The sequence below is a fragment of the Canis aureus genome, chromosome 28 (genome assembly GCF_053574225.1).
Source record: "Canis aureus isolate CA01 chromosome 28, VMU_Caureus_v.1.0, whole genome shotgun sequence".
NCBI lineage: Eukaryota > Metazoa > Chordata > Mammalia > Carnivora > Canidae > Canis > Canis aureus.
In genome coordinates this window covers 3,262,910-3,290,145 of record NC_135638.1, presented here as the reverse complement: position 1 = coordinate 3,290,145, position 27,236 = coordinate 3,262,910, and the positions used below count along the sequence as shown (strand labels likewise).

The 27,236-nt window shown below is 41.3% G+C and overlaps 2 protein-coding genes across 8 annotated transcripts in view; one reads left to right on the top strand and one right to left on the bottom strand.

The window, feature by feature from the left end:
• Positions 1-349: 349 nt before the first annotated feature.
• Positions 350-12,506, bottom strand: LOC144300324 (uncharacterized). 6 transcript variants are annotated; one of them, XM_077876269.1, is made up of 3 exons: positions 11,217-12,505; positions 10,566-10,684; positions 354-451 (listed from the first exon to the last, which is right to left on the bottom strand). In XM_077876269.1, exon 1 carries the CDS (start codon positions 11,942-11,944, stop codon positions 11,321-11,323), a length of 624 nt encoding a protein of 207 aa, XP_077732395.1. In that variant the 5' UTR covers positions 11,945-12,505; the 3' UTR covers positions 354-451; positions 10,566-10,684; positions 11,217-11,320. The 6 variants fall into 6 exon arrangements, with proteins under 6 accessions (XP_077732396.1, XP_077732395.1, XP_077732392.1 ...); XM_077876268.1 differs by lacking the exon at positions 354-451 and adding an exon at positions 8,727-8,998 and having other exon boundaries at positions 11,213-12,506; XM_077876267.1 differs by lacking the exon at positions 354-451 and adding an exon at positions 8,727-8,998.
• Positions 12,507-13,055: 549 nt separating this feature from the next.
• Positions 13,056-27,236, top strand: part of CIBAR1 (CBY1 interacting BAR domain containing 1) — a 27,897-nt gene continuing 13,716 nt past the window's right edge. The window contains exons 1-6 of one of the 2 annotated variants that reach the window (XM_077876263.1): positions 13,056-13,212; positions 13,683-13,917; positions 15,067-15,090; positions 16,248-16,316; positions 17,217-17,318; positions 21,372-21,476. In XM_077876263.1, coding sequence (XP_077732389.1) covers positions 13,187-13,212; positions 13,683-13,917; positions 15,067-15,090; positions 16,248-16,316; positions 17,217-17,318; positions 21,372-21,476 — 561 coding nt within the window. In that variant the 5' untranslated portion in view covers positions 13,056-13,186. The remainder of the gene's footprint in view (positions 13,213-13,682; positions 13,918-15,066; positions 15,091-16,247; positions 16,317-17,216; positions 17,319-21,371; positions 21,477-27,236) is intronic. The other variant, XM_077876264.1, reaches the window with a different exon arrangement.

Here is a 27,236-nt window from a genome sequence, read left to right as displayed (position 1 = left end):
GACCAACATTACCTGCCCCACAGACATTAAAAAACTGATAGTAAAATATGACATCAACTTTGAGCTTATAAAGTCAGTAGCTTAGATGAAATGGACTGATAGGGAGCATTGAGTCAATGTAAATGTACAACCCAGACTAAGCCATTGTATGGGTTATAATTTCAAACATATTATTAGTAACATTGATAACATAAAATAATAGTATTATTAATAAAAACAGGATGTGGGGAAAAGGGAAGTGATGGAAAGTATAAAGATGCTAATTGTGGGGATCCCTGGGTGGCTCAGCGGTTTGGTGCCTGCCTTTGGCCCAGGGCACGATCCTGGAGTCCCCGGATCAAGTCCCACGACGATCCTGGAGTCCCCGGATCAAGTCCCACGTTGGGCTCCCGGCATGGAGCTTGCTTCTCCCTCCTCCTGTGTCTCTATCTCTCTCTCTCTTTCTCTATATCTATTAAAAATAAATAAATAAATAAATAAATAAATAAATAAATAAATAAATAAATAAATAAATCTTTTTTAAAAAGATGCTAATTGCTTTATTTTTTATAGCAGAGTTAATCATAGAATCTGAAAATGAACCACATGTTTACAAAATATAAAAACTTCAGTTCTTAATGACATCTGTAATATTCCCTTTTCAAATCTTAGATCTTTTAAGAGCTAGCATCTTGTGGGATGGGAAAGTTATTTTCTAAATCAAGACATCCTTATGCTCTATTTTTTTCCTCTCTCATTAAATTCAATAAAATTAAAGTTATTTAAAACTTAATTAAAGTTAATTAAAAACCATATTTTAAAAATATCCTATTTTCCCCCAATTTCAAAACTTACAACCACAAAACTTACTACATAATTGTAGTAATCAACACAGCACAGTAATGGCATAGGGATCAAGATATATATCATGTAAGTCAACATAAAAATAAATGGAAGAGAACTAAGATCCAGAAATAACCCTTATACTAATGGCCTGTTGATTTTCAACAGGGTGCCAAAATAGTGCAGTAGGGAAAAAAATAGTCCCTTCAATGATGTTCTCAGACAACTCAATATTCATATGCAAAAGAATAAAATTCAACCCCTTCCCTACACTGTACTAAAAATTAACTCAAAATTGACCATAGACAGAAATGTAGGTGCCAAAACTATAAAACTCTTAAAAGAAAATATAGGAGTGATTCTTTATGACCTTAGGTTAAACAAAGTTGTCTATGTTAAAAAACAAAGGCAACAAAATAAAAATTAGGTGAATTGGGTTTCATCAAAATTAAAACCTCTTGTACTTCAAAAGACACCATCAAGAAAGTGAAAACACAATCCATATAGTGGAAGAAAATATTTGCAAATCATTTACCTGATAAGGGACTTGTGTCTAGAATATAAAAAGAACATTCGTAATCCAGTAATAAAAAGAATAACCAATTTTAAAAATGGGCAAAGGATCTACAGAGATATTTCTCCAAAGAAGATAAACAAATGGCCAATAACATCCAAAATATATTAAGAACTTACACAACTCAATGCCAAAAACAACAACAAAAAACTGCCCTAATAATCCAATTAAAAAATGGGCAGAGGACCTGAATAGACATTTTTCCAAAGAAGGCATACAGAAGATCAACAGACACATGAAAAATGCTCAACAGCACTAATGATCAGGGAAATGCAAATCAAATCAAAACCACAATGATATATCACCATATACCTGTCAGAAAGGCTAGTCTCAAAAAGACAAGAAATAACAAGGATGCAGAGAAAAAGGCACCCTTGTACACTATTGGTGGGAATGCAAATTGGTGCAACCACTATGGAGAATAGTAGGGAGATTCTCCCAAATATTAACAATAGAATTACCATATGATCCAGTAATTCCACTACTGGGTATCCACCCTCTCAAAAATGAACACATTAATTCAAAAAGATATACACACTCCTATGTTTATTGCAGCATATTTTATAACATCCAAAATATGGAAACAGCCCAACGTCCATTCATAAATAAATGAATAAGGATGTGAGATAGATGATAGATAGATAGATAGATAGATAGATAGATAGATAGATAGAGATAAGGATGTGAGATATATATGATATGTTTAAAGATATGAGATATATATGGAGATATAAACTATATATGGTATCATGTTATTCAGCCATAAAAAAGAATTGGGACCTTGTCATTTCTAACAACATAGATAGACCCAGAGGGTATAATGCTAAGTGAAATAAGTCAGACACAAAGACAAATACCATATGATTTCACTCATATGTGGAATTTAAGAGACAAAACAAATGAACAAAGGAAAAAGAGAGAGAAGCAGACAAACAAACAAACAAACAAAAAACCAGACTCAAACACAGAGAACAAATTGGTGGTTGCCAGGAGGAAGTAGGTGGAGAGATGAGTGAGATAGAGAGGAATAAGAGTACACTTCTTGTGATGAGCATTGAGTACATTGCATTGCTCTATACTGAGTAATGTATAGAATTGTTGAATCATCATTATCACCTGAACCTAATACAACACTATGTTAATTTTACCTCAATTTAAAAACTCCAAAAAAAGAGAGACAAATGGCTAATCAGGACATGAAAAGATGCTTATTATTAGCCATCAGGCAAATGGTAATCCAAACCATTATGAGCTATCATTTTTTCCCGCTAAGATGGCTAAAATCAATAAAGTCAGAAAATAACAAATGTTGCAGGGCTCCTGGGTGGCTCAGTTGGTTTAGCATCTGCCTTTGGCTCAGGTCATGATCCCAGGTTCCTGGGACTGCCTTAGCGGAGAACCTGCTTCTCCTTCTGCCCCTCTCCACTCCACCCTCTCTCTCAAATAAATAAAATCTTAAAAGGAAATAACATATATTGCAAATCATGTGGAGAAATTGGAGCCCCAATGCACCATTAGTGGGAATGTAAAATGGTGCAGCCACTTTGCAAAACAGTCTGGCAGTTCATCAAAAGGTTAAATGTACTGTTATCATATGATCCTGGGTATATACTCAAGAAATACAAACCTATGTCTACACAAAAAACTTGTACAGAAATGTTTACAGCAGCACTATTCATAATAGACAGAAAGTGGAAATAACCCAACACCTATCAATCAATAATGGGTAAATCAAATTGGTATATCCATACAATAGATTATTACTCAGCAATAAAAATAATAAAATACTAATACAGGTTACAGCATGAATGAACCTTGAAAACATTATGCTACGTGAAAGGTCAACCACAAAAGACCACACATTGTATAACTCCATTCATATGACAGGTCAAAAAAGAGGCAAGTTTCTAGAAACAGAAAGTAGATTACTGATTGCCTAGGGCTGGGAGGATTGAGAAGAAATGGAGAGTGATTGCTCATGTGTATGGAGTTTCTTTTTGAGGTGATAAAAATGCTCCAGGATGGACTGTGGTAATGATTGCACAAATCTGTGAATATACTCAAAGTGATTGAATTGCACACTTAATTTTTTTTTTACGATTCTATTTATTTATTTGACACAGAGATAGAGACCATAAGCAGAGGAGCCCCGGAAGGAGAGGGGGAAAGCAGTCTCTCTGCTGAGCAGGGAGTCCAAAGCAGGAGTCGAACCTAGGACCCTGGGATCATGACCTGAGCTGAACACAGACGCTTGACCGACTAAGCCACCGGGGGCCCCTGAATTGCACACTTTAAATCAGTGAATTATATGCTATGTAAATTATATGTCAATGAAGCTATCTAAAAAAGGAGGATTAGGAAAATAAATTGTAGTCACATCCATTAGAAAAAAAATTTTGTGGGATCCCTGGGTGGCGCAGCAGTTTGGCACCTGCCTTTGGCCCAGGGCGCGATCCTGGAGACCCGGGATTGAATCCCACGTCGGGCTCCCGGTGCATGGAGCCTGCTTCTCCCTCTGCCTGTGTCTCTGCCTCTCTCTCTCTCTCTCTCTCTATCATTAATAAAAAATTTAAAAAATCTTTAAAAAAAAAAAAAGAAAAAAAATTTGTCACATTAAGGCCAATTTAATCTGTCTTACAGATCTATAGGCAAGTTTCTCTTGGTTTCAAGTAATTTGATCCATTTAGAATTGGCCTGGCTATGACCAAATAGGTCAATGAATAGAATGTCTATTAAAAAAAAAAAAAAAAAAAAAGAATGTCCTTTAAAGGCCAAAATATGTACGGGAACTTGGCATGTGACACAAGTAGTAATAAAAATCAGTTGGGGGGGGGTAGGGGATAAATAATTCAATAAATTAATCTGGTATGAGCAGTTATCCATTTGGAAGAAAATAAAATTAGATCCTCCCCTCTAGAACATACAAAAATAGATTCCAACTAGGAATCTAAAGGCCTAATATTCAAAATTTCTGTTCTGCAAAAGTTATTGCAAACAACATGAAAAGGTAAGCCATCTCTGCATAGATACTCTAGGGAAAATAAAATACATATACAGTGCAGCGTGAAAAACTGGAAACAGCCAATATTCACCAGAAGAATACAAACACTGTGGTTTATTCATACAATAGAAACCTACACAGCACTAAATGTAACAATATGGATAAACTTCTGAAATATAATGTTGTGTTAAAAGGTAAATTTCAAAAAGGTATGTAAATATTATACTAATTACAAAAAATTTAAAAACATAAAAAATACCGTATCATTGATGAATACATATATAAAGTAGAAGTATATAAACAGACATGGAAAGAATATGCACCACTTTGAAGATAGTGATTATCTTGAGAAAAAGGAAAAGAGAGGACAAGATGAAGGAGTAGGGCTTTAACTTATCTGGAACTTCTGTTTATTACAAAAATTTTGAAGCAAATATGGTAAAATCTGCCTTATAAACATGTAGAGGTCAGTTAATTATTTTCTGTGTGTTTGATATGTTTCATAATGTAAAAAAAATTAAATAATGCCTGAAATAAAAATCTGAGACACACAAAGATTCTATTTCTATACGATTATTTGCCTTCATGTCTACTCTATATACGTAAATGTATATATGTATGTGTATGCTCGACCTCTACCTATCAATAGCTAAATAGATTAATCAATTTAGAAAAATAGATCCGGAAAAATGTTCACCTAATATTAATATAATATTTTATCATAGAACACTGGCATTTTTATTATATTTCTCAAGTTTTGATGGAACTTTTAATAATGGATATGTATTATTTTTTTTCTAAAAGTCAAAGACCTTTGCTTAACTTATTTCCATGTTTTATTCAGACTTCCTCAGTTTTTACTTTTTTACCATTTCCTGTCCCAGGATCCCATACAGGATACCACATTACACAGCTTTTGGCTGTGGCAGCTTCTCAGACTTTCCTATTTTTAATGACTTGACAGTTTTCAGGATATTTTGTAAAATGTCCCTGTACTTGAATTCCTCTGCTGTGTTTCTCACAATCACCCTGAGGTTATGGATTTTGAGGAAGAAGGCCACAAGTGTAAGCTGCCAGTAACATTACACCACGTAACAGGTGCACACTTGTAACAGGACTTATCACCGTCGGTACTGACCTCAGTCACCCGGCTGGAGTGGTGGTTATTCACTACTACTTTAAAGTTACTCTTTTTCCGCTTTCTTTAGAAAGAAGTCACTCAGGGCTGCCTACATTTAAGGAGTGGGCAGGTAGGCTTCACCTCTTTGAGGACATACCTTGCTGTCCTCCACATGGGGGATCTGTCTCTTCTTCCCCATGTACTTACGCACTCCTTCCTTCCTTCTTTCAATCGTTGATCTCAGCATGGACTCGGGGATGTTGGTTTTTCACCTGGGGTTATAATCTATCTGTATTTCATTGCTCAAATTTTTCCAGCTTTGGCCATTGGGAGCTCTTTCAATTGGCCCCTGTATTCATCTGACATGCCCCCCTTCGGTGTGTGGTTTTTGTTTCATTTTATCAATTTTTCAATGCAATCAGAAACTCAGGCGGGGGGCCTAGAAAGCTGTGTCTTAACGTGCCCTCTAGGTGACTCTGATGCATGCCAGTCCTCAAGAGAGTGATCAAGCCAGCCTTTAAATCTAAGTGTGAGGCCTCAGAGCCTACCAAAGCCCATGTGCTTCATCACTTAATGATATTCACTCCTCAAGATACCAGTTATAGGAGAGTTCTACTCAAAAACTGATCATATTAACTAACATATTAATAATGAGAGATATTAATCGACCTATTAATAGTGCTTAGTACAGTGTCAAGCACAAAGACCTTAATCATAAGCAAAATCACGGATATAACTTAGTGACAATATTAGCTCAACAATATTATTAAAAAGTTCTACCTATTGTTCAAATTCGAAATCATTGACGGATCTCTGATATCCATAGGAGCTAACCTTTGTGGAGCACTCACTCAGGTACCCTGCTAAGCACTTACCATCTCCTGCCCCATTAATCCTCACAACAACCCTGCGGTTGTTAACCTTGAGGTTAACCTTGAGGGACGTAAGGCTTAGTTTCATCACTCAGGGAGTCAAGGACCATGCTTCTCAGAGTGTGGGGTTTGAAAGAGGACTTGACTTCGTTTTTTCCCTTAGTCTGTGCTTTCTAACTAGTTCGGTTCTTCCCAACTTAAGTTTTAACTCAGGCAAAAGACCCGGTGGGCAAAGCACCCCGTGACGGGAACCAAAACTACCCCCTCAAGCAATAAGGCCTGCCCTGGTGCCAGCAAGACCCCCACGGTCAACCCCAAGACAACGACTGACCTGACCTGCACTGCCCACCTGCACGTACCCACCGACCTCTGTCCCACATTTCCCTACATAAACCTAGCAGTCTTTTCAGCACTTTGGAGACAGTCTTTGGGATATTAGTCTGCTGTCTTCCCGGTGTCGGCCTCAGTGATAAATCATTTCTTATTTCACCACATCTCATTTCTGTGCCTCTGGATTTTGTCAGCTGGGAGTGGTGACCCCTGGAACCAGGTGTTCTAGGACCCTTGGGCCCTGTCTACAGTCCCTGGATCAGCAGCATCACTCCTGAGAATTTGTTATAAGTGTACATTCTTGGCTCTCACCCTAGACTTCCTAAAATAGAAACTCAGGCAGGGGGCCTAGAAAGCTGTGTCTTAACGTGCCCTCTAGGTGACTCTGATGCATGCCAGTCCCCAAGAGAGTGATCAAGCCAGCCTTTAAATCTAAGTGTGAGGCCTCAGAGCCTACCAAAGCCCATGTGCTTCATCACTTAATGATATTCACTCCTCAAGATACTGGGAAGGCCAGTTATAGGAGAGTTCTACTCAAAAACTGATCATAAAGAGATAGGAGTCTGGGCCCGGTTCATCCTATCCTCTTGGCTTTTAGGGCTTGATCAAATGATTTTAACTACTACATTTACCACTAGAGGGAGTCCTTATATCCCCTCAAATACTGAATCGCCAAGGAGTAAAAAAAATAAAATAAAATAAAACAAATAATAAACAAAATCATTTGCTAGAAAGAAGTTTGTTTTTTTAAAAAATCAGCATTAAAATAATTTGCTAAAGCTATCTAACATGAAACAGCTACATCTGAAGTTATATTGCTTAGGCATTAACAACGGCAAATACAATAGATCACGGTTGTTCACTTAACATCTTCATTTCTGAAATGGGACAAAGGTGGAGGGGAGGGGAAAGCTAAGATTAAGAAAAGAATAACATAACTTAAATAAGTTAAATAAACATATCAAGCAATCTAAACTATATCATCCATCACCTCGAAAGTTCCAAAGAAATATGATTGGAAAAAAAAATAAAAAACTGATCCAGTTATGTGTATAACAGTTTTCTGTCTCCTTCCACCTCATGCAGGGCATTTGGGTTAAAAAATGGTAACTCCAGGGGTACCTGGGGGGCTCAGTTGAGCATCTGCCTTCAGCTCAGATCATGATCCCAGGGACCTGGGATCTAGCCTTGCATCGGGCTCCCTGCTCAGCAAGGAGTCTGCTTCTCCCTCCCCCTACTCGTGAATGTTCTCTCTCTCTCTCTCTGTCCTCTCAAATAAATAAAATCTTAAAAAAAAAAAATCCTACCTGGTAGATTTACCAGGTAAATCTAGCACCTGGTACAGGACAAGTTCTCAGTAAATAGGGCTGAATAAACGAGTGAATGAGGTTAATGTAACTCTTTGCCTCCACTGGACTTTTCTTAAACCAACCTAAGTAAGTTGGAATTCATTCAATGTTAATGAAAAATAAAATTGTGCTGGTTTCACCATAAATATACAAATATGTAGTAGTTTAAGAAAAGCCACTGAAAAGTCAGGTTACACTGGAATGATAATTCCCAAAGATTTTGGAATGCTACACCCATGATGGACTGACCATGGGCACATATGCTCCTTATTCCAAATATGGAATGACATACTTAAAGTAATTTATTTAATTTTTACATTTGTTTAAGAACTTTGCAAAAAAATCGTAACGTGTGTTGTGTGTGTGAGAGACAGAGAGAGATGTATCTATCTAAAGATAGTGGAAAGAGCACTGGAAGGAGCAGACAGAGGTAATCCCAACTCCTCTACTATTTCGTCATGTGTTAAGGGCCAAAGCACTTGGCCTTCTCAGGCCCCCGGCTCCTCTTGTATGAGATCATAGGTACCAGGAGAAAGTATAGCCTTTTATATAAAAGTTCCTCCAAGTGTTGACAAGGTTTAAGAACAATTATGTTGATACATGTTTTGAAATATCTGTTGACAAGAGTAAGACCGAAGAAGAGCCCAGAGCTCAGGAGAATGGTTCCTAGAACATATTCATTCCGTATGTTCAGTGGAGGCTGGAAGAGTACAATACATATTCGTTCAAAATTTTTACATGAGGCCTTTGCTTAAAGATTTAAAAGTCTGAGGCACTTGAGTGGCTCAGCGGTTGAGCGTCTGACTTTGGCTCAGGGTGTGACCCTGGGGTCCCGGGATCGAGTCCCACATTGGGCTCCTCGTAGGGAGCCTGCTTCTCCCTCTGCCTGTGTCTCTGCCTCTCTCTGCATCTCTCATGAATAAATAAAATCTTAAAAAAAGAAAAGATTTAAAAGTTACATGATGAATAAGGTAGTTGCTGCTGTAACATATAAATACCTTCACATCAATACTAAGATAAAGACTGTGATCCTTAATATGTGTCAACTTGACTGTGGCCACAGGAGGCCCAGACTTTTGGCCAAACATTACTCTGGGTGTGTCTGTGAGGATGTTTCAGAATGAGATGACCCCTTGAACCAGTAGACTGCGTAAAGCAGATTGTCCTCCCTAATGTAGGTAAGCCTCATGCAATCAATTAAGACCTGACCAGAACAAAAAAATCTGAGGGAGAAGGAACGCTTTCCACCTGACTGCTTAAACTAGCATATTGCTTTTTTTTTTTGTTTTCTCCAGCCTTCAGACTCAGCCAGACGTACCAGGTCTTGAGTCTGCCAGTTTTGAGACTGGAATTCATCCCATCAGCTCTCCTGGGTCTCCAGCTTGCTGACCTCCCATCTTGGGACTTAGCCCCCATTGTCACATGAGCCAATTCTTTATAATAAAGCGCACGGATGGATGGATAGATGGTAAGAATGTGTACGCACCCCCTATCTGGTATGTATACGTATACACTATCGGCTCTGTTTCTCTGAAGCCTCTGATGCAAGGACCACATCCTTACTTAGCAGGGCTGAAATGCCTTCTATGACCTGAGCCCTTCCCGCCACTCCAACTACGTCACCTTCATGATGCCCGCCGCCTCCACTCCAGCTTCATGGATTTTCTCCTATTTCCTCAAACACCCCTTGCTTTCGCTCTCATGGGGTTTTCACTCATCCATTTTTCCTTTGGTAAGTTCAACTAATTACTGAGTTCCCACTACAAATCAAGGACTTTGGTGGTGCAGAGAATACGACGTGAACAAGATAGCAAAGTGCCTAGTTGTGTGCAGAACACAAGTTGTGTGTATTCTAGTCATGGGAGCCAGAAACGGCCTATACACAAATAGGTCAACGTCGAGAGTGGCACGTGCTTCGGAGGAAACAATACGGGGTCATATGGTAATAATTTGGTGGTCAGAGAGCACCTGACTCTGTGCCTAGGGAACTCTACGGGACCAGAAGGGGGCAGCCATGTGGAGATCTAAGTGGAAAGTGCTCTAAGCAGAGAAAATAGCAAACACAAAACTGATTCTACAATGAGCTTGCTGCATGCTAGGAACAGAAAGCTACCGTAGCTCTAACATAGTGGGGCAGTGAGAGCGGATGGGTAAGCAAGCCTCATGGCCAGGGTCAAGATTTAAAATTTGATTTTACGCATAGTGGGTGTCTGTCTTAGTCATGTAAGCTGCTATCGCAAGCAAACAAAGAAACCAAAACCAATAACAAAAAACAAAAACAAAACCCCATAAACTGGGTAGCTTATAAAAAGCAGACATTTGCTTCTCACAGTTCTGGAGGCACTAGCCGTGGGCCCGTGAGGGCCTCTTGCTCCTCCTCCCAGTGTAACAAGGCAGGAGGAGCCCCAGAGCTCTCTGGAGCCGCCTTTACAAAGAGCACTAACCAAGTGCCCCCTGCGCCCCCCAACCCCAGGGCCCCACCTCCTAATACCATCACCTTTGGGCTTAGGCATTCAGCATCTGAATTTGGGGGAGACATAAACATTCAGATGATGGGGCAGAGGCTTTGAAAGGCTGGCAGGATCCGCTCTCCATGTTCTGCATGGCAATGTTCAACTGTGGGTGCGGAGACGCCAATAAGGGGGGCTGCCGTGAAGGTGAAGGACAGCAGTGGCTGGGATTAGGGATGCAGGAGAGATGGAGGGAATGGAGGCAGGGGATGTGGAGGTTAGGGGAAACTGAACGGGCAGGGGTGGGAGGGAGGGAATCTGCCTCTACCGTCCCTCCTCCCACACCCAGTCAACCCCTCCCCAGTCCTGAGGCCTCAGCTCAAATGTCACTTTCTCAATGAAATACTTTCCCCCAAGTAGTTCAAAGCAGACTTCTGTATCAAGTAGGGGCGACCCTGGCACCATGCACTTTGCTTACTGCCCGTGTGGTAGTGTGCAAGAGCTCACTGGCGTGTTGACAGCCTTCCCACCCCGACACTTGCCAGCGAGGCCATTCTACCACCCAGCCACCGGCTGACCCCCAGATGGCCGGGAGGCTGTAGGAGAGCCCTTCGGAGCAGAGCAGAGCCCCCTCGTGGTGCCGAGTCAGCCGAAGGGCCGGTTCAGGCCACCGCGTTAGGCCGCAGGTTGTCACCTACAGCGGCTCGCAGGTCGCGGTGACCTCATGTGCGTTGGTCTGATTGGTGTCCATCCGTCCGAGGAGACTGAGCTCTGCGAACCCCGAGACTGTTCTGATTTTGCTTTACCGTCGGTGTTCGGAGCTCAGCCCAGCACCTGGAACCCAAGGGGCGCCTGGGGAACCAGTGCAACGGGGAGCGGAGGGGAGGCCGCAGCCACGGGAGGGCCGCCGGGGCCCCGCGCAGGAGCAGAGGGCAGGGGAGACCGCAGGAAAGGGAGGGGCCGCCAGGGCCCAGCACAGGAGCGGAGGGCAGGGGAGGCCGCAGGAACGGGAGGGCCGTGGGGCCCCGCGCAGGAGCAGAGGGGAGGCCGCAGGAACGGGAGGGCCGCCGGGGCCCAGCACAGGAGCGGAGGGCAGGGGAGGCCGCAGGAACGGGAGGGCCGCGGGGCCCAGCGCAGGAGCAGAGGGGAGGCCGCAGGAACGGGAGGGCCAACGGGGCCCAGCACAGGAGCGGAGGGCAGGGGAGGCCGCAGGAACGGGAGGGCCAACGGGGTTCAGCAGAGGAGCCGACGGGAGGCCGCAGGAACCGGAGGGCCGCCGGGTCCAGCGCAGGAGCGGAGGGCAGGGGAGGCCGCAGGAACGGGAGGGCCGCGGGGCCCAGCGCAGGAGCGGAGGGGAGGCCGCAGGAACGGGAGGGCCGCCGCGTCCAGGGCAGGCGGTGGAGGGTCCAAGACGAACGTCGGTCATGGTAAAGCCTCGGGAATCCAAGGCCCAAAGTAGGCGGCCTCTCCCCAGGAGCTCAGGGTAGACGAGAGGCGACAGCGCACAGTCCAGACGAGACACCACGGAGGGGCAGCCCCGGCGCCGCCGTCAGGGAGGCAGAGCCTGAGCGCAGGGCTGGCGGCCAGGCCCGGGAGGCTCAAGGCCAACCTGCGAGCTCCTGCCTCGGGCTCGCTGCGCAGCAGCCTGGTGGCCGTCACCTCACGAACTCTCGGGGCCCTCGGGATGGGCTCCGTCCTTCCTGTCCTTGTAGGAGCCCGGTGTCGCACCCAATCTCGTCCAGAAAATGGGACTCAACAAGCCCCCGCAGGAAGAAGCCGAGTTCAGCAGGAGCCGGGGCGCCCTGCGCCGAGGGAAGGCAGCCCCAGGGCCCGGGTTCCAGGTTCCTCGCGGGGTCCGCCCCGGCCTCTAGGCAGGGTCCCCGCTGGAGCGGGGTGGGGAGTGGGTGGGGGGCGGGGAGGGGGGGCGGCGTCCGGGGACAGAGGCTGCCAGGCGAGCGGCCACTGCGGCTCGGGCTCAGCGTGGCCCTGGCCCCCGCCCCCCCCCGCCCCCCGCGCGCCTCCTCTCCTCTCCTCTCCTCTCCTCTCCTCTGCTCTCCTCTCCTCCCCTCCCCTCCTCTCCTCTCCTCTCCTCTCCTCCCCTCCCGTCCCCTCCCCTCCTCTCCGCCCCTCTCCTCTCCTCTCCTCCCTCCTCTCCTCTCCTCTCCTCTCCTCCCCTCTCCTCTCCTCCCTCCTCTCCTCTCCGCCCCTCTCCTGTCCTCTCCTCTCCTCTCCCCTCCGCCCCTCTCCTCTCCTCTCCGCCCTCCTCTCCTCTCCTCTCCTCTCCTCTCCTCTCCTCTCCTCCCTCCTCTCCTCTCCTCTCCTCTCCTCCCCTCTCCTCTCCTCCCTCCTCTCCTCTCCGCCCCTCTCCTGTCCTCTCCTCTCCTCTCCCCTCCGCCCCTCTCCTCTCCTCTCCGCCCTCCTCTCCTCTCCTCCTCCCCCCGCCCCCCTCCGCCCCCCTCCTCGCCCGTCCTCGCCCCTGCCGCCGCCGCCGCGGGCCCTGAGCGCGGGGACGCGCCGCGTTGCCGTGGAAACGCCGGGGCCGGCGCGGCGGCGCGCGGGGCGGGCTCTGGGCTGCAGGAGGCGGCGGCTCGCGGCGGGGCGCTCGCTCGGGCGCCGCGGAGCCCGGGTCGTTGGGCCCAGGCCAGGGTCCCCGCGGGCGCAAGGCGAGATGTTGAGGCGCGGCTTGGAAAACCGGTAACGGCCCCGGGGCCTCGGCTGGCCGGGGGCCCACACGCGGGGGCTCGGGCGGGGGCAGGGCGGCCCGTCTGCGGGGGCCTCCGGGGGGCCTCGGTGGGGCCTCCGCGCCGCCCCCGCCGCGCCCTGGGGCCTACCTACCCCGGCGGCAGCGAGCGCGGAGGCCGGGAGGCGCGGAGGCCCGGAGGCCCGGAGGCCCGGAGGCCCGGAGGCGCGGAGGCCGGGGCTGGGACGGGCCCTCCCGGGGCCGCGGGCACCGCGCGGAGCAGCCCCAGCAGCGCCCCCCGCCGCCCGTGCGCCTAGGCTGTGGGGCACCGAGGCCAGGCCCCGAGAGGCCACCCGGAGGGCCACCGTGGGCCCCGCAGATGGTTCGCGCCCCGAAGCTGCGGCATGCCCACGGGACCGTGGAGGTGAAGCCACCTCCTCTCTAATGAGAATGACCCGCGTTTTGTGTCCCCCTTTTTCCCCAGGGACACTCAAACCAGACAACTGCAAGATGCTGTCACAAATGTGGAGAAGCACTTCGGGGAGCTGTGCCAAATCTTTGCTGCTTATGTGCGGAAAACGGCCAGGCTGCGAGACAAAGCGGACCTCCTGGTGAATGAGATCAACGTGTACGCCTCCACAGAGACCCCAAATTTAAAGCAGGGCCTGAAAAACTTTGCTGATGAGTTTGCCAGACTTCAGGATTACCGACAGGCAGAGGTATGGAGGTCACAGCGTCATTGTTAGGAATGAGCCCTGAACTGGTGGATGAAGGACCCGTGAAGACTGTCACTTGCAATCCACCTAACTGCAGTGGCGAACACACACTTGATGATAAGCCTACATTTCCATGTAACATTGTGTGAGTCTATTAAAGGGAAGCTTCCTGTGATTTGTTGATTTTACCGTTTTCAAACTAAACTGTTAGGGTGTCCTGAAGTCCTGAAATTTCCCCACTTCATTTGCCAGCTTTTGGCCAAGGGGTGGCTATTTACAGGGGGTAGTAAACGTAGTGCCCGTGGGGAAGAAAAGGAGCGTGACTGGTGTCTTGTATGCACGTAAGTATATTTTAAAGTATGTCTGCAGATGGAACATGGGGAGAGTGGTAATGTCAGTGATTAAGTAGTAAACGGACAAGAGATCTCTGCTGCTTCAATGCTCGGGGAAGTGACCAATATTTCATTGACAAAAAGAAAAACAGCATTGATTTCCTGATTTATATCATAGATACTGGTAATGAGGCTTCCTGGAGTGGTTTTGGGGTTTGTTGTTGTTGTTGTTTGCTTTGGAAGGGAGGGAAGAAGGTGGTGTTGTAACTGTTTTCTTTCTAAAAGCTCATTTTCACTTCTAGTATCTCATAAGCACTTTCACTAATAGATATTTTAGGTTTCAAGGTACAGGTTAAGTGTTAGAAGTTGCCCAGTTAGAAGCAGCAGCACTGCTTCTCTTGTACTCCTCTCATCAGTGCTTTTGGTTGCTTTTGGTACTTTTAAAAAGCCTCGTATAGAAATTTCAGTCATTTAAAAAAAAAATAGAAAGAAAAACCTCACAAAACAAAGTGAAGATAATGATCTTTGAACCTCTACTTGCTATTCATACAGAAATTTGAGTAGTAATTACATTTTGGGGGTACTTTTGGGAAAAGTTGAGTTCTTGTCATGTGATAGTCTACAACAAACAAGCAACTCTCAGTTACATGTAACTGGGGACTTCAAAAATAGTTTATACTCACTGATATAACCTTAAAAACCCATAAGACAATAACTTCAATGCCCCCTTCTAGAAAACCTTTATGCTATTAAATAGCAAAGTGAATTTGATTTACATTTGTTCTCCTTTTTTATTTCCCTTGCTTACCAAATGGTGGAGGTGCTAATGAACAATGAACAAAAGGTAGGCAACAAAAAGGAGAACAGGAAAAAAAGACTTGGATAATCCTTGCACTGAATGGTCAGCGTATGGATTATCTGAAATGGTACAGACTGAACTATTCTGATTATTCGTGGTTTTGATTTTAGGATTCCTAATATTTAAATGCTCAATGAGAACTTGATTTTTTCATTTTCCTAAAATCTTTTAAAGTGAAACATTTATCTATATTTGTTTATATAAAAACCAATATGAAATGAAACATACTATTAAACATGTATCATCAAAAAAAGCCTTCTTCCTGCTGCTAAAATAATACATGTTCATTTTAAACAATTAGATAATGTCATCTTGTATTACCTGTCCTGATAAGGAAAATTTGAACATCCATGAGTTATTTTTCTTATGCTGTATCTGCCTTTAAAAACCCCGTTTCTTCAGTGTCTTCCATTAGCACTATTAATTGAAGGTGTAATTACTCAAAATATGATAAAAATGATAATGTTTAAGAAAAGCAGTTTAATTCTAAATAAAAGATCAACCATGCAGTTTCACAGCTCAGCAACACTGAGACCATTTATCTTGTTCTCCAAACTTTGGTAATTTACAAATGGCTTCCCAGAAAAGAATTGCACCTAATACTATGGTCTTTAAGCTTCTTTTGCTTTTAAGGATTGTCACTAAATTTTTCCAACATGCTGCATCTTACAAATTCAATTTTCTTATCTGGAAAGTTGGACTATTACATTTTGGAGATAATATAATGTAAAATATCCAACACTGGGCCAAACACACTGAAAGTGGTAGCTGTAAAATTTGAGATGGCTTAAAACTTACCCAAAATCTACTATAAAAGAAAAATAATAAAGAGATGATCTTGTGGCAGAGATAAGCTTCTTAGAAACCCGAGAGGTTTTCTTGTCATATTGCACACTAGGTACTTTTCTGCTTTGTTACTCTACGACTTAGCAGGTTTTATTTTGTTTAAGATTCTGAGTTTTATCAATTTCTAGTGATTATTCTTTTACTTACAAAGATAAATTCTAACATTTTAAACATTTTAAAACATTACTCTGTGTATTAATTATGTTTGGGTTAAATAGCCCAGGTTTTATTTCAGAATTTAAGTTTTGATATATCTATGTTTCTTTTCAGTTATATTTTATAATAATTTTTAATAGGTTGAAAGACTTGAAGCCAAAGTAGTTGAACCTTTGAAAGCTTATGGAACCATTGTAAAAATGAAACGAGTAAGTAAATTCATTTTTCCTACTATTATTAACTCTGGTGGCAAAGAGTAATTGTCCTCTTAATAAAAAGTACAATGTAGTGTTACACTAAGTAATAACATGAAGCAGTATTTTATTATAGAAACTTTAAGATATTTAATATTTGTAGTCATGAAGAATATATGGACGGAACTTATTTTACTAAATGAATGTTTATATTTTCATTTTAAAGTAGGCAGTAACATGTAGATTAAAAGTGTGACAAAGTTGTTTTTTTTTTTTTACTGAGGTGTAACTGACTAGTTTCAAGTGTACAACATAATGATTGAATATCTATAAATATTGTGAAATGATCACAAGTCTATTTAACATCCAACACCATACATAGTTAGAAATATTTTTTCTTTTAAGACTTTTAAGATAAACTTTTAGCAACTTTCAAATATGCAGTAGTGTTAGTAACAATAGCCACCATACTGTATGTTACAACCCCTAGTTCTGTTTTTTCAACCAACTTTGAGGTATAATTTACAGGCAATAAAATTCTCCTGTTTTAAGTGTTCATTGAATTTTACCAACTTTGAGGTATAATTTACAGGCATAAAATTCTCCTGTTTTAAGTGTTCATTGAATTTTGACAAATGTGTATACACATATAACCACCACCACAATCAAAATTATACATATATATATTTGGTTATAGGTTTACATTGAAATTATCTGTATCATCATTTGAGAAGGTATTAAACACACACACATGCACACTCTCACACAAGACACACACTGATCCTGCAATAGTAATAATTCCTCTGGTAATGATGCCTGGACCAAACAGGAGTGTTCTCTCATTCTTAAAACAGAGTGTATGTATTTTATTTCTTAAATCAGAGATTTTTGTTAATCAACAATGCTTATTTTCAGGATGACCTCAAAGCAACATTAACAGCAAGGAATCGAGAAGCTAAGCAGTTAAATCAGTTAGAACGAACACGTCAGCGAAACCCATCTGATCGACATGTTATTGTATCCTTTGACTTTTGATCTTTAAAAAAATGTTTTGTAAGGTATGCTGTACAAAAGTAAATATATATGGAAAATATGCATTTTACTTTTAAATGTGCTGAAAATTTGAATATAAAGGTTGAAAAGAAACACATTTACAAATTATCGTTACAGAGATAAACTGATTTTAAACAAACTGTACCACTAATTCATTCCCCTATTGTTTTCCATAATAGATATTCAAAAAATAAAACACTTAAAAATGTTGATGTTTTTATAGAAAGTTCAAAATTCTGAGTTGTTTTTCCACATGATGACTGAATATTAATTATAAAATCAATTTAAACATCTGTCATGAATCCTAATATATCAATGCCCTGTCTGCCCTGCTTTTGAACAAAGGAAGGAAAAGTCATTTTTCCCCAGTATAATTCCCTTCACCTTTCAAAACAATAATGTGAAACCACAATTGTGACTAGCAGCCAAAGACCTTCAGAGTCTTCTAGAGTAAAACTGAGGTCTGTAGCTGGACACAAAAGAATCTAGATAGGGCTGTCTCCTGTAACAAGGCTCTTCTGTTAAGGTTGACTCTTAAACTAGAATGTGCCTTGTTGATGATTAAAGAAAAGAATAGAAAATAGTGCCTGGCTAATTCCCAGCAACTGGGATAGGTGCAGCTGTAGAGAAAGTACTAATCTATCCCACTGCCTCTCTTTCCCATTCCTTCTTATGTCTCCTTCCTACTTCCTGAAGGTTTTAACTGCCCAGCTCAGCCAGAAACCACATGAGGAATGGCTCAATGGGGGCATTTGAGGTTCCAGAACACCTCCATCCCTGAGGGGAATCCCTCGAGCAGTGATTTGGGGTTGCACCAAATGCCTGGTCCTCCTTCCTTTGGTCCAAAGGTACATATGCCCAAGCACGCAATAAAGAAAAATGGGCAGCCATAGGGCTTGGGAGTGCCCACTGGAGGCTGGGACAGGAACATCTCACTGAGGCTTAACATCTACAACTAGATTACAGAACCTGGCTTTTAAGCAAGTCAGGTAAACCAGAGAATGCTGGAAAATTTATGACTGACAACTAGGGTTGTCACCAGTTTTTAAGAAGTAAACCAGAGGTCAAAATTTTATTGTTTTATTTGGAGGAAAATACTTAAAGGCAGAAAAAAATGTCATGTCTGGAATCCCGAGCAGTTGGTAGGATTGAATCAGGGGTATTAGTATGGAGACTCAACACAGAGATGAATATTCCTAAGGTAAAGATGTTTCTGACTGAGATGATCTGTTGTGAACACTGCTATGGAAGAGGTAGTCTTAAACTGTAGATGAAATCGGTCTTTGGGTTCACATGGGGGGAAATAAAATGCAGCAACAGGATAGATCATTGCTATAGGTGAACTGCTGTGCTCAATGGGAAAGTGAGTGGGTTTTGACAACTTAAGACTAGAAGATAAAGGATATAAATGTATTTAATATAAATATAAGAATATTCACTCATAGCATTACAGAACATTTACCAGGATGGACACTTAAAATTCATCTGACAATTCAAAAGAAGGATGTTAAAGTCCAGTAAGTAACATAACTTGGAGTAGCCCTGATACAAGAGGATGGGGTAAAAAAGAATCTCAGGGCTCTGTGCTCATCCTGGAAGGCTCTGGGGGGCCCCTGCAAAAGCTTCCTGTAACACGGTTTGAAAAACACCAGTCTGGCTCACTGTATTACAAGGCATTTTGCATTCAGGACTCATTAAATATACTGATACCTCCCCTCATAAAGTCATATCATAGTATTTTAATCAAAAGCATTTCCTACTCGAATGGATCCACTATAGAATTTTGAAGAATTTTCAGGGAAAAAAAAAAAAAAAGAATAGAAACCTATATCCTCTTTGCTAAAAATAGCTGTGTAACTTTGGGTGAGTTGCTATGCCTCAGTAAAAGGATTTGAGACTTTCAGAAATGAATAGTAGTTGCTGGAGGGCAGTGGAAGATTAAGATGTCCCAGCTGTAGCTTTTGCTTCCCCCTCCCGTGGTTTAGGCAATTCTATCTACTTATCTAAATTAAAAAAATAAAAAAATTGAAACTACCAATAAAATGGGGAGGGCAAAGACATAATAAGTCAAAAGGAAGTAGTCACAAGTAAAGAATCGTATGAGTCAAGTGTAATAGTATTAGTCTACTTGGGTATTCTCAGTAGTGGAAAGTTAACACGCCATCAAATAGCTGTTAGACATGTTTTCATACAAATCTATAAAGGAGCTCTATTTTATTTTTGAATTTCTGTGATAGTTATATTTTTAAAAATCCCAAGCCCAGTAATATAGAAAGTTACTTTTGATCACTGGGTATGATTAAAAGTTAAAAGTTTATATGGTTTTTAAAAATTTTAGACCCTATATGGCAAATGTACACACACACACACAAATATTTTTTTATACTCAGTATCTTAAAATCATGTATTTGAATTAACCTAAATGTAAGAATACATAATCACTATAAAGTTATAATTAATGTATAATCTAATTGCAAGATCATATAATTTCATGAGTATATGATTTTAATTTATTTTAAAAAAATATTCTCTTTGAAATGTATTTTTTCCTTTATGAAAAATTTCAGTCACAGGTGGGTAATAAAGTGGTGTGTCAAGAAATGGATCCTTATAGTAAACTCTTTTACTTATTTCAATTTATACATTTTCTTGAAAAAAAGGAAGCAAAGGCTAAATGTCAGATTAGTATGTGTCACTAGGCTTTGATGAGAAATGTACATTTTTCCCATGGATTAATTATTAAATGATGATATGTGATACTTTTGAGCAAATATACTACTAGGATAGGAAACAAAACTATTAGAACTTAATCAAAATTAGGCTATGCTTTTTAAACTTGTTTAATAAAATATTTTAAATATTTTAAACATAATTTATAATAAATATTTTAAATATTTATTAAATATTTGTGGGCAACTACTATTCTAAAGTTAGAGATTTTTTTTAGAGGAATACATAAGTAGATTGGAAGTGTTTTGCACTTTACAGTAACCACTACCAATATATGGCTGTTGAGCTCTTGAAATGCAACTAGAGTAAATGACGATACAGTTTTTAAATTTTCATTTAATCTTAATACAAATAGACACATGTGGCTACTGTCCACCATATTGATCATACAACACAGATCCAGGTAGTACAAGTACTTGTCATTACAATATATGAAGCTAAGTACTAGATTTGTCATCTAATTTATTACCTGTATATATATTTTTTTGTACTAAGCCTTAACTAAATGGTGACAGTGTAATATTATTTAATATTATTAGCCTCTAAGAAGAATATACAAATATATATTATATCATACTGAAATAAATATTTGTAGTGTATATTCTACTATATCTGATTAGGATATTACAAGATTAGAAACATTTAATGCGGGGATCCCTGGGTGGCTCAGCGGTTTGGTGCCTGCCTTTGGCCCAGGGCACGATCCTGGGGTCTCGGGATCAAGTCCCGTGTTGGGCTCCTGGCATGGAGCCTGCTTCTCCCTCTGCCTGTGTCTCTGCCTCTCTCTCTCTTTCTCTGTCTATCATAAATAAATAAATAAAATCTTAAAAAAAAAAACATTTAATGCATTTGAAGAAATAGAAAACTGAAAACACTTCAGTCACAGATCTTTTTTTGAAGAGAAGGTGTTAAAGGGGAAAGAATGAGAAGAAAAAGAATAGAACGATAAGTGGAACAGACAGTGAAATAGGTGAAAGCAGTAGAAAATATAGAAAATTGTTTTACAGAAAACAATCCAAGGACGATATAGGGAAAAAAATTGTTTTGTAGAAAGAGAGGGTTTTCTTTGGTTTGAGGTCAGGAATCGTATCACTTAATAGATTTAAAGCTCTATTTCTGCACATGCTTATTATATAGATCATCTTATTTTATGTGATAAAATGTATTACTGAACAGTTTACAGTGGCCAAAAAGCCAGTAGTGCAATGGTAACATTTGCAAATAGGCTCAGTTGAATGGATTCTAACTTGAACTTTTTATATCTTTGGTTGGGGAATACTTTTGCAGGCAGAAACTGAATTGCAGAGAGCTACGATGGATGCTACCCGGACAACTCGTCATCTGGAGGAGACTATTGATAATTTTGAAAAGCAGAAAATAAAGGATATAAAGGTAATAAAGTAATTGTTAAAGTTTGATACATGTTCCCTAATCTTATTTTTTGTTTTATTTAAATGTATGAAAACTTGGGGTGCCTGGGTAGTTCAGTTGATTAAGCGGCTGCCTTTGGCTTAGGTTGTGGGATTGACCCTGCATTGGGCTCCCTGCTCAGCGGGCAGCCTGCTTCTCTCTCTCCTCCCCACTCCTGCTCTCTGTTGCTACCTCTCTCTCTCCCTCCCTCTCTCTCTCTCTCTCTCTTCCCCTCTCAAATAAATAAATAAATACAATCTTTTAAAAAATAAATAAATGTATGAAATATTTCCTGATTTTTTTAGCCCACGGTCTATATGAAAAAGATACTATAAATAAAAAGCATCAAGTGTTATTTTCCTCTTTCCCCAGATATTCAGCTTATTATCACAAGTACTATTTAATCAAAGGAAACTAACATTTACTATGTTTTTGTGCACCCAGGCTGTTACAGGCACTATATATGTATTATCTTTTAATCTTTACAGCAACCTCATAAGAGGTGGTGCTATCCATATATTATATGAAATTTAAGCAGATATATAATTTACCTAAAGCATCATAGCCAATAATCTGAACTATAAACCAATTATATGTTTAAAAAAATCTAAAAAAAAAATCTGTGTTTTCCATTATGATGTATTCTCATTAAATGCTCTCTAGTAACTCCATATTATAAATGAATAGGCAAGAGTAGCCAACCACATAAACTTGCACCCACCATGATAGGATCTCACAAGAATTGCCTTATTTTATCGTAAAATGCTTCAGAAGGTGTTCAGTGACTTTTTCATAGGCACCTGGAAAGATTTGGAGGATTGCTTATGACCATATTAAGTCCTTTAAAACAAATCATCTAGGAGGTGTTTTGGCTCACTGCAAATTTTCCAGGAACAAGTTTCAAAGAAAAATATTCTTGTCATTTTACAACCATTAACAAAGAAAACATCCTGCTTTCAAAAGTTATGTTCCTTTTTTTTTTTTTTAAGATTTTATTTATTTGAAAGAGTGAGCCTGAGTGGGAGTGCTCAGAGAGAGGGAGAAGCAGACTCCCTGCTGAGCTGGGAGCCCATCACGGGGGCTCGATCCCAGGACCTGGGTTCATGACCTCAGCTGAAGGCAGACGCTTAACAGACTGAGCCACCCAGGGGCCCCTAAGTTACATTCTTATCAATAAAATAAGCACTATCTGATACAATATTATCATCATTCCTCTTTATAATCCACAAAACAATATTCATTTGCACCCCACCCCCATCACAGGTTCAAAGGATCTCAGAAATTTGATTTTTCTGATAGCCATGCTCAGAAGTCTCTGGTTTGGTCCTGAAGACCAAAAACCTTTTTTTTAAAGGCCTCTCAATTCACTTTGTGCTCTAGTATGTAATATAGTAGATTGCTACTCATGAAGGGCATCTCAGAAAGCTGCCCTGAGACAGACTCCGTTTACTGAGTTGGGAGTGTGGGCAGGATATAACGTTTTACACCTGCTGACATCATCTCTTCAACTGAGGGAGAAAGGAAGGAAGGTTATTAAAATAATTAGCTTTGGGGATCCCTGGGTGGCGCAGCGGTTTAGCGCCTGCCTTTGGCCCAGGGCATGATCCTGGAGACCCGGGATCGAATCCCACTTCGGGCTCCTGGTGTATGGAGCCTGCTTCTCCCTCTGCCTCTCTCTCTCTCTCTCTCTCTCTCTCTCTCTGTGACTATCATAAATAAATTTTTTAAAAAATTAAATTAAAAAAAAATAATAATTAGCTTTAACCTGAATGATGAAAATGGAGACTTGTGAGGTATGCTTGATTCCATTGCCACCTGAAGGCTACATCAGTGATGGCAGCCTGATTCCTTGCACCGCTCCAGCTCCTCATGCCTGCAAAATTTTCTTTTATATGTGATAATCTGGGTCTCTCATCTGTGGGTTCAGTTCAGCAGCAGACTACCTCTACAGAGGTTTTTAATGCCCCAAGCAACCACCCGTTACAAAATGGACAGAGAGAGTGGAGAATTCCCAACTGCAATTCCTACTACCTGGGATTTCCTGAAGCATTAGGACAGAGAGAGAGGGACCGCAGACGGGAGGGTGCGCAGAGAGGGAAAGGGCTTCCAAGCTTTTCTCTTTACCTACTTCATCATGCCCCTGGAAGGAAGTCTCTTGGTAGTCACCAAAAGTGTAAGACATGAAGAAAACCTTTTTTAATAAATTGAGATAGAATTCATACACCAATACAATGCACCCATTTAAAATGTACAACTCAGTGATTTTTAGTGCCTTCCAGTAGGTGCAACCATCACCACTCAATTTTAGAACATTATCATCAGCCACAGGACGACCTACTACTTTGCTGCTTCCCACACCCCTACCTCCCCTACCCCAGCCCTAAGCAGCCACCACTAATCTGAAATCTCTGGATTTGGCTCTTCTGGCCATTTCACGTGAATAGAATCATAACATGGTTTTTGTGACTGGCTTCTTTGTCTTAGCATGCTTTCATTATTAGCTGTATATATGTGTGTGCTATATGTTAGCTATAATATGCTTTAATGTCATAGTATGTGTTCTATCAGTGTAATTCATTCTTTTTTATGGCCAAATATCCCATTGTATGGATATAACTTCATTTTGTTTATCCATTCATCAATTGATGGACATTTGGGTTGTTTTCTACCTTCTGGTTATTATGATTCATGTGCAAGTTTTTGTATGGACATAGATTTTCATTTTTCTTAGGTATATATCTAATTAAATTGCTGGGCCAGGGCCAGCAATTGAGCGTCTGCCTTTGGCTCAGGTTGTGATCCCGGTGTCCTGGGATCGAGTCCCGCATCAGGCTCCCTGCAGGGAACCTGCTTCTCCCTCTGCCTCTCTCTCTGTGTCTCTCATGAATAAATAAAATCTTTTAAAATGCTGGATCATATGCTATCCCTATATTTAATCATTTGAGAAACTTCCTGCACCATTCTGCATTCCCACCAGTAAAAAACAAGGGTTCAAAGTTTTCTGCATCCTCACCAGTACTTGTTCATCACTTTTGCAGTACAGCCATCCTAGTGGGTGTGAAATGGCAGCTTCTTGTGGTTTCGAGTTGCATTTCCCTGCTAATGCTTATTGGCCATTTGCGTATCTTCCTTGAAGAAAGGTCTATTCAGATCCTTTGCCCATATTTTAGTTGGATTGTCTTTTTATTATTGAATGGCAAAAATTCTTTATTCTGGATACAAGTCCCTTTTCAGATCTATGATTTGATATTATTTTCTCCCATTCTTAGGGTTCTTTTCAATATCTTGATGGTGCTCCTTGAAGCAGAACAGTTTGTAATTCTGATGAAGTCCAATGTTTCTTTTGTTGCATGTGTTTCCAGCGTAATATCTAACAATCCACTGCCAAATCTGAGATCTTGAAGATTTATCCCTATTTTCTTCTAATAGTTGTATAGTTTTAATGTTTCTTATAATAAGCCTTTGATCCATTTGAGTTAATTTTTATGTATGGTGTGAGCTGAAGAATAAACTTCATCTCTTTGCATGGGACTGTCCTGTTGCCCAAGCACCATTTATTAAAGATGCTATTCTTTGCCATTGAATAGTCTTGGAACTATTGTTGAAGATCAGTTGACATAGTTTTGTTTCTGGACTTTCACTGATCTATAGGTAGGTCTATCCTTATGCCAGTACTACACTATCTTGATGAGCATTGCTTTATAATGCATTTTAAAATCACGGTGTGTGAGTGCTTCTACTTTGTTCTTTTTATTTTTTTTTAAGATTTTATTTATTCATGAGAAACAGAGAGAGAAAGAGAAAGAGGGGCAGAGACACAGGCAGAGGGAGAAGCAGGCTCCATGCAGGGAGCCCGACGTGAGACTTGATCCCGGGTCTGCAGGATCACACCCTGGGCTGAAGGCAGCGCTAAACCACTGAGCTACCCAGGCTGCCCCTACTTTGTTCTTTTTAAAGATTGTTTTGACTATTCTGGATCTGTTGTAATTCCATATGAATTTTAGAATCAGCTTGTCAGTTTTTTTTTTTTTTTAAGGTTTTATTTACTCATGAGAGACACACACACAGAGAGAGGCAGAGGCACAGGCACAGGCAGAGGGAGAAGCAGGCTCCATGCAGGGAGCCCAATGTGGGACTCCATCCTCGGACCCCGGGATCACGACCTGAGCTAAAGGCAGACGCTCAATGGCTGAGCCGCCCAGGTTCCCCAGCTTGTTAGTTTCTATAAAGAAGTCAGGTGGGATTCTGGTAGGGATTGCCTCCAATCTGTAAATCCACTTGGGGGAGTACTGCCATCTTACCATTAATTTTTCTATTCCATGAACATGGGCTATTTTTCCATTTATTTAAATATTCCTTAATTTATTTTAACCACATTGGTAGTTTTCAGAGTATAAGTTTTGTTCTTCTTAAACTTTTTCCTAAGTATTTTATCATTCTTGATGCTATTATAAATGGAATTGTTTAATTTCATTTTCAGATTGTTCGTTGCAAGTGCACACAAATATAACTGACTTTTGCACAATGATCTTACGTTCTGCAACATGGCAGAACTCCTTTATAAGCAATGACAATTTTTTAGTAGATTCCTTAGGATTTTCTACATACAAGATGATGTCATGTGTGACAACCTATACTCTAAATTTAGACTCCTCTAACAAACTTCCAGAAATGGGTTCCAGAGGTCAATATCAAACAAGGCTCTGAAACCTCATTTTCTACATCTTTCCTCCTTACTATCAAATTGTTTCTTTTCCAAGTCAGGCCTCATTTGAGATCTTTTATGATAAAGAGGGATGCACAAATCTCATACTAGAAGCCTTCTGACAAGTTAAAAAAGAGTTGAATTACTGTCACCCTATGTTGAGGTTAGCATGTCTCACATTTCTGTTTATGAGAAAATTTCTTGGAAAAGTAATCATTGATGCCATTCAATTTTGAGAGAAACAAACATAGGACCTGTTATCAGGCTACTGCTTCAGATGGGGACAGAGCTTCTGTCTCCTTCCTTAACCTCTGTGGGGGCAGAAATGAGTGAGCACTACTGATAACTGTACTACTATGTTGAGTTGGGTTTAACTTACAAGTCCATCTGAGTTTTGGTAGCAGCATTAATGAGCAAGGTAGCACAATTTTTAGATAAAAGACTTCACAGGAACCTTGCAAAAAATTTGAGCAAAGTTGGTATGGAACTTACTGTACACAATGTGAATGAAAAATCATGACCCCTGGGGCGCCTGGGTGGCTCGGTTGGTTAAGCAGTTAAAAATTCCGACTCTTAATTTTGGCTCAGGTCATGATCTCAGGATCATGAGATAGGGTCCCATATCAGGCTCCATGCTGTGCTTAGAGCCTGCTTAAGATACTCTCTCTCTCCCTCTCCACCTCTCCTCCCTCTGTCCTGCTCATTCTTGTTCTTTCTCTTTAAAAAAAAAAAAAAATTGTGGGGTTCCTGGATGGCTCAGTCGGTTAAGCATCTGGCTGCAGCTCAGGTCATGATCCCAGGGTCCTGGGATGGAGCCCTGCATTGGGGTCCCTGGTCAGTGAGGAGTTTGCTTCTCCCTCTCCCTCTCCACCCCAATCATGCTCTCTTGCTCTCTCAAATACTTTTTTTTTTTAAATCTCATTCGTTTCCCATGTTAATAGGAAAAGTCATCATTTAAATGGTGGGTGTCAAGGGAATTTCAGACCTACAGAAAGGATCTTGACCAGGGGTCACTCCTAGAACAGAGGGACAGGAAT

Excerpts from the sequence above, each read along its gene's own strand:
- LOC144300324 (XM_077876270.1), bottom strand. The coding sequence starts at position 11,944 with ATGACCGACGTTCGTCTTGGACCCTCCACCGCCTGCCCTGGACGCGGC.